Source organism: Mus caroli, unplaced genomic scaffold (genome assembly GCF_978045245.1).
Source record: "Mus caroli unplaced genomic scaffold, Mus_caroli_1 scaffold_11, whole genome shotgun sequence".
NCBI lineage: Eukaryota > Metazoa > Chordata > Mammalia > Rodentia > Muridae > Mus > Mus caroli.
In genome coordinates, this window is record NW_028227266.1 from 63655023 (window position 1) to 63667321 (window position 12299).

The window sequence follows — 12299 nt, forward strand, 5'->3', positions numbered from 1 at the left end:
AGTATCCGCCCGCTCTCCCTCCCCTGCGCCCGCGAGGCCACGGAGCTCCGGCCGGCCGCCCTCGGGCCGCTCCCGCCGGGAGAGCGGGTGGCTGGGCCCCGTTGGCCGGAAGAGGAAGCGCACACTCGGATTGCGAGGCTGCCAACGTTCACTGGGCGCCCCTGAACGCTGGCTGCTGCCCGCTCGGACTCCCACGTCCGTTATCTTAATAGAGCCTGGCTCGGGTTGGGATGCCGGGGACGGTCCGGGCATTCGGAGGAGGAAACGGAAATCCGCAGAGGCGAAGGGGTTCGCCTGAGGTCCGCCAGTGGCGGATGGGATTCGCCTTTGGACTCGCTGCTTTCCCCCAGCCCGGTGTTCCTTCCTCTCTCACTCCTGCTTCACTCTAGATCCATCCCTCCGCGCTCACTGTCTCACTGCCATTCTGTTCCACCCATTCGCAGCAGGGTCCTTGCCCTTCCTGTCCAGCTTGCTCATCCTTTTTTAACTAAGCCTTGCTGTTCCTACTGTCCTCTCGCGCCACATTCGCTGCCACACCTCTCCTCCTTCCTCATTCATAGCTTTCAAGCCCTTTACGTCGGATAAACTTTCTCAGCTGTAGACACCGAAGAGTGAAATGGCTAGGCTCCAGTGAGGTGTGCAGGGTCTAGACGACTGAATGGTTCTTACCGTAAAAAGCTACGGGATGCCATTTCTGTAGACCCCACCCCAAGAATCCCGAAGCTCTTTTTAACACAACATGTCATTTTTCAGAATGAGGGGCTTCGCGCTTTGGGGAGGTGTCTTGACTCTTAGCCTATTGCTGCTAACATTTTTTACCCTCCTCTTGCCACATAGCTTCCTCATCTCTATGTGGCATACAGAGCTTGGAGTCTAAACTGATATTATTTACTGTTGCAGAAATGACACACATTTTTTCCCCTAAGCTAGACTATCAACTGGCTTCGTGATTATTTTTTTAGAAAAGCTGCCTATCTCACATATTCTCAATATTATGGCAAGAAAAAAGAAGGCAAAATGGAATACTCTTAAAGAATAGGACAGCTTTGTCAGAAATTGTAGCTGGGTATAGTGCTGCATACCTGTAACCCCAGCATTTGCGAGGCTGAGGCAAGAGGATCTTGAGTTCAAGACTAGCCTTGGCTACAAACAGACAAGTGAACACAATTTAGCTGTTAAATTCAAGTTCCCTTTCTGCAAACAATGACCTATAATACACATTTTTTATTGTACTGAATTTATTCTTTCATCAGCTCGCTATGATATCATGTAAAAGGAACATAGACACATAGAAATAAATTCTGTCTTTGTGTGTGTGTGTGCTTGTGTGTGCTCGCGGCTCTACACGCACATGTCTTGGGGATCGTGTGGAAGTCGGAGGATAACTTTTGGGAGTCCTCCCTTTACACTTCGTTGAGGCAGAGTCTCAATTGCTGTGTACCCCAGGCTAGTTGATCAACTTCAGTGGTTCTCCTATGTATGCCTCCCTTGCTGCATTCGGGCTTCTGGATTGACAGCTGCTCCAATGCTCCCCTGGCTTCCCTGGGATTTTTGGGCTTCTGCAATAGTGCTTTTGCCTTTTGAACTACTTCCCTGGCCCTAGAAATACATTATATCTGCCAAAGTCAAGGCTTTACATTTGACACCTCACATCTATATGCCTTTTTAAAAAGGTTTGTGTGTATGCGTGAGGGTATGTGCATGTGAGTGCAGTTCCCATAGAAACCAGAGGTATTGGATACCCCTGAGAACTGGTCTTATGGGTGGTTGTGAGCAGCCAGAAACGGCTACTGAGAACCAAACTTGGGGCCTCTGCAATAGAATTATTAACTATTAACTGCTGAGCCATCTCTGGCCCACTTTTGCAGTTTTTAAAACCTATCATTTTCCCTTTAATGTGTCTGGACATCAAGATTTACACCTACTGTTAGAACTTAACTACACAATTTGAGTTATGCATTTCTGGAAAAAAAGTAATCTTAGGGCTGAGCTCGTTAGCAAAGGTCTGCAATTTCCACACTCAGGAAGCTGAAGCAGGAGGACTGAATTCAAGACCTGCCTAGGGTTTGTGAGACCTATCAACACAAACACAGTTTTGACAAGTTGGAGATCCCAAAGAATTCAGGCATTCCATGTTACACTAACAGGAAATCTATCAGTTAAATATTTGGGGATTTTTAGGCTTTTTTCCGACCATATATGGTCCATTTTAATGATTAACATCTCTTATCTGGTAAGCAGGATTGGATGGTGAGAAAAGGAAAGATTCCTGTGAGAAGAGATCAGGATGAATGGAGAGATCTGTGCTTAAAGTTGGGCCAGGTGAAAATGATCTCTTTGAAAGTAGAAGAGATCTGAGCAGATGAAAATACCATCAGGTAGGCACCAGGGAAGGTCCAGAAGTGGAGAGGGTGGGGCTGTGAAATATGTGCATAATGCTGAGAATGGATAGGGCTGAGTTTTAGAAAATTCAGGCCACATATTCTGAGGACGTATTTGTATATAGAGAGTATGGGGGGGGGGAATCCTGGAAATTAGATACACAGTTGCATGAATTGCACAGCTCCTGTTGTGCAGACTATTTACTGTCAATAGAGTGGCAGAATGTCATTTAAACTGTACTGTGTGTATATGTGTGGAGACTAGTACAGTCCATTCAGAAATTCCAGTTTTTAAATAGAAGTTGGTGTGAATTTTTACATAGAAGGACTCTAAAGGTGTTAATGACTCCAGCTAGGCAGGAAAACTAGACATCTACTGCGTTGCTCTTTTCTGTTCCTTGGCCTTGAACTTACAAGGGGTAGAGGAGAGATGAGATTTCCCACTTAAGAAAACTGAGTTGGATTCTTTTCATTTTAGTCCCTTGCTCCATCAGAAGATTAGGTCCTTTGACATGATTGAAAGTAGGCCTCCTAGCTTTTAGTTGGGCCAACAACCATCACTCTCAGGTACTGTCACTTGATACTCTTGAGACTCAGTCAATTCTCTGTCAGATTTTAGTCAGTGGAGCCCTGGATCAGAGTGTTACAATTATACCTGATGTAACAGTATTTGGAAGACTTTGTTATTGGTTATTGTTAACATTAGAAATGATAGTATCATCCTCAGAAAATGATACAATGCCCGGCTACTCACAGTTCAGCACTTTTGCATACCAGTAATTCAAGTTAGGTGGACTGACTCGCAGCCTACACCTTTGGGTTACTTACTAGATTGCAGATAACTTTTTACCATGAATTGATGTTAACTGTAAAGCTGAGCTTTAAAAGAAAGACATAACCTTAAATACACAGCCATCTATTGATTGTTGGAGAAGTAGTTAATGATTATGTGAAACATGGTTACAATGTAATTTGTTTCAGTTTGTAGAACTAAGGTTGACTCCACTACTGAGCTATATCTCTACAAGGTTTCCCGATAGCCTTGTTGTATTTATTTTTCTCTGATACTTTGTTCATGTTATGCTTAAATATCAGAAAAGATCAAGGGGGAAAGTGTATCTTCTGGGTTTGTAAGATAGGTATAATCAGTTTTCAAGGCTATTAAATAATTATGGTATTGAACTGGTAAATTGGATACAGACTTATAAAATGTTACCATATGCTTTCCCCTTTGACTTCTTAGACTCATTAAAGCCACTTACAGACAGCCCTTTCCTTTTTTGAACAGAAGCTACATAATCAGGAAGAGTAGTCAAGTGACCATCAGTAAACACTAAGTATCACAAGTACTGGATAGAGTCTAGAGAAGAGCAGAAGGTTTGCAATGTATCAGTCTGTGTTTAGTTGTTAGGAGTCCCTCTCAGTAAGAGAAAACAATGTATTTTCTTAGGTTACTGCCCTAGGTTGTTAAAAGTTCATTGTAACAATGTTGTTACTGTTCTAATTTGTTACATTTTAGAAACAGCAGTCAGCATTTGTTAGTGGTGTTACTTTTTAAAATGCAAAAACCCTTACCTCCTCTGGCACATAGCTTCACTATTGACATGCTCTGGAGTGGAATGTAGCAGCCAACTGGCACATGGCCTGTTTCCTTCCAGTGTGGGAAAGGAAAAGGAATTTTGGCAGGAGATACCCAAGGAGAGCCTTTTATAAAAAGTTCCCAAAAGGGATTTATAGTCACTGTGAAATTGACATGACCTCAATTTAAAAAAAAAAAAAAGTCTTTTTGGAACTGAGCACAGAGGTAGAGGTGGGGGACACTGCTACAGCTTTTCCTATTAGGTTTCATTGCAGCTGTGCTGAAAGGCATACTATTTATTTATTTATTTGGCAGTACCATTGTAATAATGTGATAGAAGATGGCCCTGTAAACAGCCTCTTGTGCCTTGTTTTCCAGGAAGATGCAACATGGCAGCAGCAATGGAAACAGAACAGCTGGGTGTCGAAATATTTGAAACTGCAGAGTGTGAGGAGGGAAATGGTGAATCCCAGGACCGACCCAAACTGGAGCCTTTTTATGTCGAACGGTATTCTTGGAGTCAGCTGAAGAAGCTGCTTGCTGATACCAGAAAATACCATGGCTACATGATGGCTAAGGCGCCACATGACTTTATGTTTGTAAAGAGGACGGATCCAGATGGGCCTCACTCAGACAGGGTCTATTACCTTGGTAAGTATGAGTTTGCACTTTCAGGGAGGACGCGCCTCCTCTGGTGTGAGTGCCAATTGTAATCCAGAATTGATTTTGGTAGTAAGCAACTCCGTGACTTACTTACTTACTTTCTTTTACATTTATTTATTTATTTTATGTATGTGAGTACATTGTAGCTGTACAGATGGTTGTGAGCCTTCATGTGGTTATTGGGAATTGAAATTTTAGGACTTCGGCTCACTCAGTCCCTGCTTGCTCTGGCCCACAGATTTATTATTTATTATTATACATAAGTACACTGTAGCTGACTCCAGACACACCAGAAGAGGGTGTCAGATCTCATTATGGATGGTTGTGAGCCACCATGTGGTTGCTGGGATTTGAACGCAGGACCTCTGGGAGAGCAGTCAGTGCTCTTACCTGCTGAGCCATCTCTCCAGCCCGGACTCGTTTCTTTCTTTCTTTTTTTTCTTTTTTGTTTGTTTTTTTTGTTTTGGTTTGTTTATTTGTTTGTTTGTTTGTTTGTTTGAGACAGGGTTTCTCTGTGTAGCCCTGGCTATCCTGGAACTTGCTTTGTAGACCAGGCTGACTCGTTTCTTTTAAAGGAAAAAAAAATCACTTTTAATTTGAAAAACTTCTGTTCAATGGCTGTGTTAATTTTGATTCATTTCATTAGGTATTTTTACTTGCAGGCAGAGAGTAATTGACCATAATCTTTTTGACAAAGTTAAGCTAAGACTTGATTAAATTGATAGAAACTGCTTTAAGATGCCTTTCCCGAGGCTGGTCAGATGGAGCACACTGTAAGCTCTCTGTTGTGCCCCTTCCCGGCAGCTCAGCTTCCATGGCTCTAACCAAGGCTCCGTCTCTTCTTCCTGTGGCCGTTTAGTCTATGCTTAAGATCTATCTAAATCAAATATACTAGCACACTTAATGGTTTTCCTTTTCTGTGCTGTGGATTGAACTCAAGGCCCTGAGCATGTTAAGAGCATACCCGTCCCACTCCTGAGTGACCCTGCAGCCTCTTTAAACGTTCCCTTTCCTTGCTTCTGTTCGTTGTGGTTCCAGGTGTGTCATTACGTCTTTTCCTTTTTTTCTTTTTATAAGTGCATTTATTTCCTTGTGTGTGTGTGCATGACACATACCACAGCACCCATGAGGCAGTCCAAGGAGTGCTTGTAGGAGTTGCTCCTGTCCTACCATTTGGCTCTCAAAAGATTGAACTCAAATGGTCAGGCTTGGCAGTAGGTGCCTTTCCCTACTGAGCCGTCTGGATGGCCTCTCCTAATTTACTTTTCTATTTAAAAAAAAAAAAAAAAAAAAAAAAGGTTCCCACTGGATGGGGTGGTATACACCTGTAATGTCTCCACACAGGAAGGAGTTCCAAGGCAGCTTGTGCTACAAATAGCAAGTTCCTGACTCAAAAGAAGTTTCCTCCTTCTGCTCATTTAAGTTTCTTTTATTTATTATCATTATTATTATTGTATTATTATTATTGGAAAGGTTTATTTCTTTATTTCTATTGAATTTATTTATTCCCTTTACAACCCAATACCAGCCCTTTCTCTCCTCTCCTCCCAGTACCCCCTCATGCAAGTCCACCTCCAAGCCCCCCTTCCTCTTTTCCCTTCTCCTTTTGAGAAGCAGCAGCCCCCTGTGGGTAGACATTTTTTTTTTGTACAGTATCAGCTGTTCCCCTACATGGTCTCAGTCCAGTAGAGCGTAGGTTCTGGAGCTCTTGCTCACAGTCCTCGGTGGAGACCCCAAGGCTTTGCCACGCAGCACCTTCTCCAGGGCTCTGGTTACATCAGCAGCACTCAGGTTGTTCAGAGACACAGTCTTCTCTTGGCCAAAAGCATAGAGGGCCCAGAGTTTGGGCTGCACTCAGATTAGAATGGGCAGGTCGGGTGCACTTTCTTCTTCAGCTCCATGCAATGTTGATGGATGAAATCCCTCACACCCTGGCATAAGTAAATGCTAATTTCACACAGCCCCAACTTGCACTGATCACTTGGCTAGCAGCGGCGGCCACCATCTTTGCTACTCTCATTCCTTATTATTATTTGTGTGTTTTAGAGACATTTCTAGAATCCACATCATAATTGAAGATTGGTTCTTCTTAACTTTCAGAATATTCTATAATTGTACCATATTTAACTTCACCAACCCTCATAATGAGCAGTTGTATTTTCCTGATTCCCTACTGTGTGTGTGCGTGTGTGTGTGTGTGTGTGTGTGTGTGCACGTGTGCGCACGCTGGAGACAGTAACTGTCACTGTATTAGTCATTCCTGAAAATGGAATTGCTTAAACAAAGTGTATATAAGTGGGAGCATCACCACCCCAGTACTTGTTTTGGTGGGGTTAGGGCAGGGTCTCACTGTGCAGTCCTGGCTGGCCAGAAACTTTGCATGCAGACCAGGCTGGCCTTAAATCCATGGAGGACTTTCTTTTTTTGCCTCTCCCTGCCGAGTGCTGGGATTAGAGCATGCTCTGTGACACTCGGCCCCGGGTGTATATTTCAATGTTTTGAGGCATTTTGTATTATAAGGGAATTTATTCATTAAAGTATTTTCTTCTAGGATTTTTGTCTGTCTATCTGTCTGCCTGCCTGTCTGTTTTTGTTTATTTTGTTTTGCTTTGTTTTTGAGACAGAGTTTCTCAGTGTATCTCTGCTGTCCAGGAACCTACCCTGTAGACTAGGTGGCCTCAAACTCTGAGACTCCCAAATTCTGGAAGTGAAGATGTGTACTACCTCACCCAGCTCTGACTTTTTTTATTTTATTTTTATTTTATTTTTATTTCAGATACATTTATTGATGCCACATCATAAATGGTACCTTGACAAGTGTACAGCGACATTCCATGTTCCCATCTAGCACAAATTGCTTAAGTTTAGCTGGCACGGTTCATCTTGAGTGGGCTCAGGGAACAGTTGATGGTGGCGGTAGGCAGGGGCAGGATGGGGCCTTTCAAAGCTTTGCTTCTTTGATCAGCACTCCAGATTTTATGAAGGATGGAGGCTATTAACCCCGTTTGTACTCAAATTTCCCAGTAAACCTGGTATAGTATTGTTTCATGGGAACCCGGGCATTCTTTATAAGGCTTTGAAGTATCTCAGCAGGTCCAAGGCCACAGGCCACAAGCCACAGCGGACTCCACAGCAGACTGGGAAAGGTCACTGAGCACACAGGTGCCACCAGGGGCCTCCCAGGAAAACGAGTGGCGTAATGAGTTGAGTCTTTTTTAAGATGCCTAAGATGTTTTAAAACGCCTGATCTTCCTGCCTCAGCATCCTTAATATCAGGAATTACAAGTGCTCTGAGGTGGATGACCTTCCCAGTGTTGTTTTATGTGTAGTGGCTTTTGTTCCATGCTAAGGATCCCTCCCACCTAGATTTTATTTCGTCTGGGGTTAATTTTCTCCTTTCTTGCTTCTCCTTGACATTTCAAAAGCAGCTTTTGAAGCACCTTTTACAACAGAGAGATCTTTTTTCCTTTTTTTTCTCCCATTCAGATCTGTGTGTGAGCGTGCATGCGCGGGTGTGTGTGTGTGTGTGTGTGCAGGACACTGAGTTGTCACATGGGTGCTGAGATCAGAACTCTGGTTCTTGTGATTGTGCGGCAAGTGTTCAGTTTGGGTTTGGCGCTCACCGTCAGAGTTAGAGTGCTTCTCTTCTGCTCCGCATGTATTTCATTCCATGCTGCCCTGCTGGATCCCACTTTAATCACAGTGTGGTTTCACTCAACAGACCTGGCTTCAGTTGCTTTAGACCTCTTTTCTTTTCCCTTCTCCAGTAAAGCAAAAGACTTTTAGCCAATCACATATCAGATCCTGTTATTTCACTAAGTATACTTTCATTTGGAATTCCAAAGATATTGTTTTTACGGTCACAGAACTTTATAATGAAAAAAAAAAAAACCTAGAATTAACTTGAACTTGTTTCTAAGTACAATTTAGGTAGTTAGGAAAGAGAAGAAAATTTCAAATCCAAAGTCACACTGAAATCTCATCTGTTGCTAACTGAAACTAACAACAACCCCCCAAAGATGACAGTTGTCTTTCTTATGTTGTATAATAGTTTTGTCTTGAGATGAACTAATATCTGAATATCAAAGTTATCTGAGTTAAGTAAGCTTAGGGGTACTTGCTGCTCTTCCGTAGGACCCTTGTTCAGTTCATAGAACCCACATTGTCAGGTTCATCACACCCACCTATAACTCCAGCTCCAGGGGATGTGGCGCCCTTTTCTGGTCTCATTGAATACCTACACATATGTGGTGTACATTTATGCATGCTGTGCACACCACCATAAACTTTTACTGTCAGGATGACACCTGAGTGTTTTCTGTGAAACATTGGAGAGTTGTTTTTATATTTACTTCTTGCTTAGTTTTTTGAGACGGAGTCTCTTCATCTGCCCAAATTGGCTGCCAACTCACAGTCCATTCCAGAGAGCCAAGATTGTAGACGTGGGCCCTGACACTGTTAGAAACTTTGGCAGTCTTGTTTTTCTTACTCAGGTTTTTTGTTTTGTTTTGCTTTTTTTCTTTTGTTTTTTGTTTTTTGTTTTTTGTTTTTGTTTTTGTTTTTTTTTTTTTGAGACAAGGTTTCAGTTAGCCTAGGCTGGCCTCAAAATCCTGATTCTCCTGCCTCTACCTCCTGAGTTGTGGGGTTATAGGTGTTTGCTACCATGCCTAGCTTGAAACATTGTTTTTATTCAAGGAAATTTCCACGGCATGAAGCATGTGCATACCCTACTTAATAACATCATTTTGGTTCCTGTGAAATGGAAAATATTGTAATATGTAGAAGGCGTTATGTATTTACGACTGTTGTTATAATAAGGACAATATTACAAAATAATAATGTATTTTTTGTTTTTGTTTTTTTCCTTATAGCCATGTCTGGTGAGAACAGAGAAAATACACTATTTTATTCTGAAATCCCTAAAACCATCAACAGAGCAGCAGTCTTAATGCTTTCCTGGAAGCCCCTTTTGGATCTTTTTCAGGTAGGAACAAGAATTCTTAGTCCTATGATTTGGTGTTATTTCTTCATTTATTTCAGGGCAAATGTTTTTCTAGGGTTTTATATTTTAAGTAGATGTGAATAAAAAGGAATTAAAATATGTAATTGTTTTTACATGTATGATCTTTAAATTACTAATTTCCTGTATCTAAAATCATAGGATATTGTAATCCAATAATTTTGGTGTCTCATTTGTTTGAAATGTTTTTTTGTTTGTGTTTGTGAATATTTTGCTGGCATGTCTGTCTGTGCACCATACACATGCCTGGTGTGCATAGGCGTCAGAAGAGGGCATTGGATCCTCTGGAACTGAAATTACAGATAGTTGTGAGCCATCTAATATGGGTACTGGCAACCTAACTCAGGTCCTTTGGACAAATAACAGTCTAACCATTGAGCCATCTCTCATGCCTAGTTTGAGAGCCAGCCCTATTTTGTGTGTGTGTGTGTATGTCTCTCTCTCTCTCTCTTTTTTTTTTTTTTTGGAAACAAAATCTCACTATGTAGACCAGGCTGGCCTTACACTTCTGGAACTTGATATTCACCTGTAATTCTAGTACTCAGGAGGAATAGATGCAGAAAGACAAGGCTACCTACTGTCCCCCCCCCTCCCCTCCACACAAAACAGTCTATTCTCTTGTCTTGCTTAGGTATACTGGGCTACTATGTCCAATCCCTACTAAGGTAGCTGGAGAGATCTCTGCTCTACAACTATGTAAAATTATGGTTAGTTACAGAGGGCCTCAACTACTGAGGTGATGGGCTTTATTTTTGTTTTGTCTTCTTCCTCCTCCTTTTCCTGTTCTTCCCCCTCCTCTTCCTGTTCCTCCTCTCCTCTTCTTGTTCTTCCTCCTCTTTCTTCCTCCTGTTCCTCCTCCTCTTTTTTTTTTTTTTTTTTTTTTTTTTAGACAGGGTTTCTCTGTATATCCCTGGCTGTCCTGGAACTCACTCTGTAGACCAGGTTGGCTTCTAACTCAGAGGTCCACCAGCTTCTGCCTCCTGAGTGCTGGGATTTAAGGTGAGCACTACCACACCCAGCTTATTCTTGTTTTCTAATGTATGCAATAGTGATTAAATGCTTCTTTTTTTTTTCCTTTTTTTCAAGATTTATTTATTTATTATATGTAAGTACACTGTAGCTGTCTTCAGACACCCTGGCAGAGGGCATCAGATCTCATTACAGATGGTTGTGAGCCACCATGTGGTTGCTGGGATTTGAACTCAGGACCTTCAGAAGAGCAGTCAGTGCTCTTAACCATTGAGCCATCTCTCCAGCCCCGATTAAATGCTTCTTTACTCAAAACTTCAGACTTTGTGAAGTGAATGTGGTTAGAGCTGCTTGTGACTTTTGAGTCACACTTGGGCACAGCAGAGATGCTAGGATTTCAGTGGACTGCAAAGACCAGTTGTCAGGAGACTGCAGTGGGTGACTTTTCTTTTGTCCTAGGCGACACTGGACTATGGGATGTACTCTCGAGAGGAAGAGCTACTCAGAGAAAGAAAGCGCATTGGAACTGTGGGAATCGCAGCTTATGATTACCACCCAGGAAGCGGAACATTCCTGTTTCAAGCTGGCAGCGGGATTTACCATATCAAAGATGGAGGACCACATGGATTTACAGTAAGTTGCAGTTTCTATAACTGTATGTTAACTGTTTTGAGAGCTTAAAGAGAATTTATACCCAAACCAGAAAGGAAATTAAGAAATAAACCAAAGCATCAATTTACTACCAGCTAAGAAATTAATAAGGTTTTTAAATTTTTTTAAGATTTATTTATTTTATCAAAATCCTTTCTGTGTTGGAAGATACAGAAAATGGCACTATTTTTCATTTTCTCTCAGTACTGAGAGAGACTTTGAAAGATATTATCATAGGTGATTTTTTTTTGTCTCCCTGAAAAGCTAATTATCTTAATAAATGAATTTATATTTGGTTTTATTCCAAGTAATTTTTTATGAACAGTTGGAGATATTCTTTGGTAGAATTGTATTAGCTGGGTGGTGGTGGCACACGCCTTTAATCCCAGCACTTAGGAAGCAGAGGCAGGGGGATTTCTGAGTTTGAGGCCAATCTGGTCTACAGAGTGAGTTCCAGGACAGCCAAGTGTACACAGAGAAACCCTGTCTCAAAAAACAAAAACAAAACCAAACCAACAGAAAGAATTGTATTGATCTGAGCTTTCATTGCACTAAAATGTTTGGGCCGAGCTAGAGAGAGAGGCTCAGTGGTCAAGGCACTGGACGTTCTTCCCAGGAGTCCAGGTTCAGAGCCAGTGCTCACATGGCAGCTTACAGTTGTCTGTAACCCTGGTCCCAGGGGGTACAGTGCCCTTTCTGGCCTCGTCAGGCACTGGACACACATGTGGTGCACAGACATATGTGCAGACACTACACTATATACATAAAATGAAAAGTTAATCTTTCTTTAAAGCTTAAGATTCTTCCATTTATTTCTTTATTGTGTATATGTGTACCTCAGGGTGTGTGTGGAAGTCAGAGGACAACTTCCTTGCTCTGTTCTCTTATTCTGCTGTGTAGGTAGGGCCAGGGATTGAACTCGGGTTGTTGAGCTTAACAAGAGCTTTACCATTCCTCATTGCATGTTTTATAGCAAACTTACTTTTATTGATAACATTAATTTTTAGATGTTTAATGATATTTTCAAAACTGTTTA

At 41.9% G+C, this 12299-nt stretch overlaps 1 protein-coding gene and 2 pseudogenes across 4 annotated transcripts in view; 1 reads left to right on the top strand and 2 right to left on the bottom strand.

The window, feature by feature from the left end:
• The window catches only part of Dpp8 (dipeptidyl peptidase 8), a 52339-nt gene that overhangs the window by 208 nt on the left and 39832 nt on the right, over positions 1 to 12299 (top strand). For 2 of the 4 annotated variants that reach the window (XM_021173428.3, XM_029481361.2), the window contains exons 2-5: positions 2242 to 2378; positions 4339 to 4611; positions 9495 to 9607; positions 11072 to 11245. In XM_021173428.3, the coding sequence (XP_021029087.1) occupies positions 2363 to 2378; positions 4339 to 4611; positions 9495 to 9607; positions 11072 to 11245 (576 nt within the window). In that variant the 5' untranslated portion in view covers positions 2242 to 2362. Of the gene's footprint in view, positions 1 to 27; positions 300 to 2241; positions 2379 to 4338; positions 4612 to 9494; positions 9608 to 11071; positions 11246 to 12299 lie in introns of those variants that run through there. The other 2 variants (XM_021173429.3, XM_029481360.2) reach the window with 2 other exon arrangements.
• Positions 6301 to 6628, bottom strand: LOC110301385 (NADH dehydrogenase [ubiquinone] 1 alpha subcomplex subunit 2 pseudogene; annotated as a pseudogene).
• On the bottom strand, positions 7468 to 8798 carry LOC115031923 (ATP synthase F(0) complex subunit j, mitochondrial pseudogene; annotated as a pseudogene).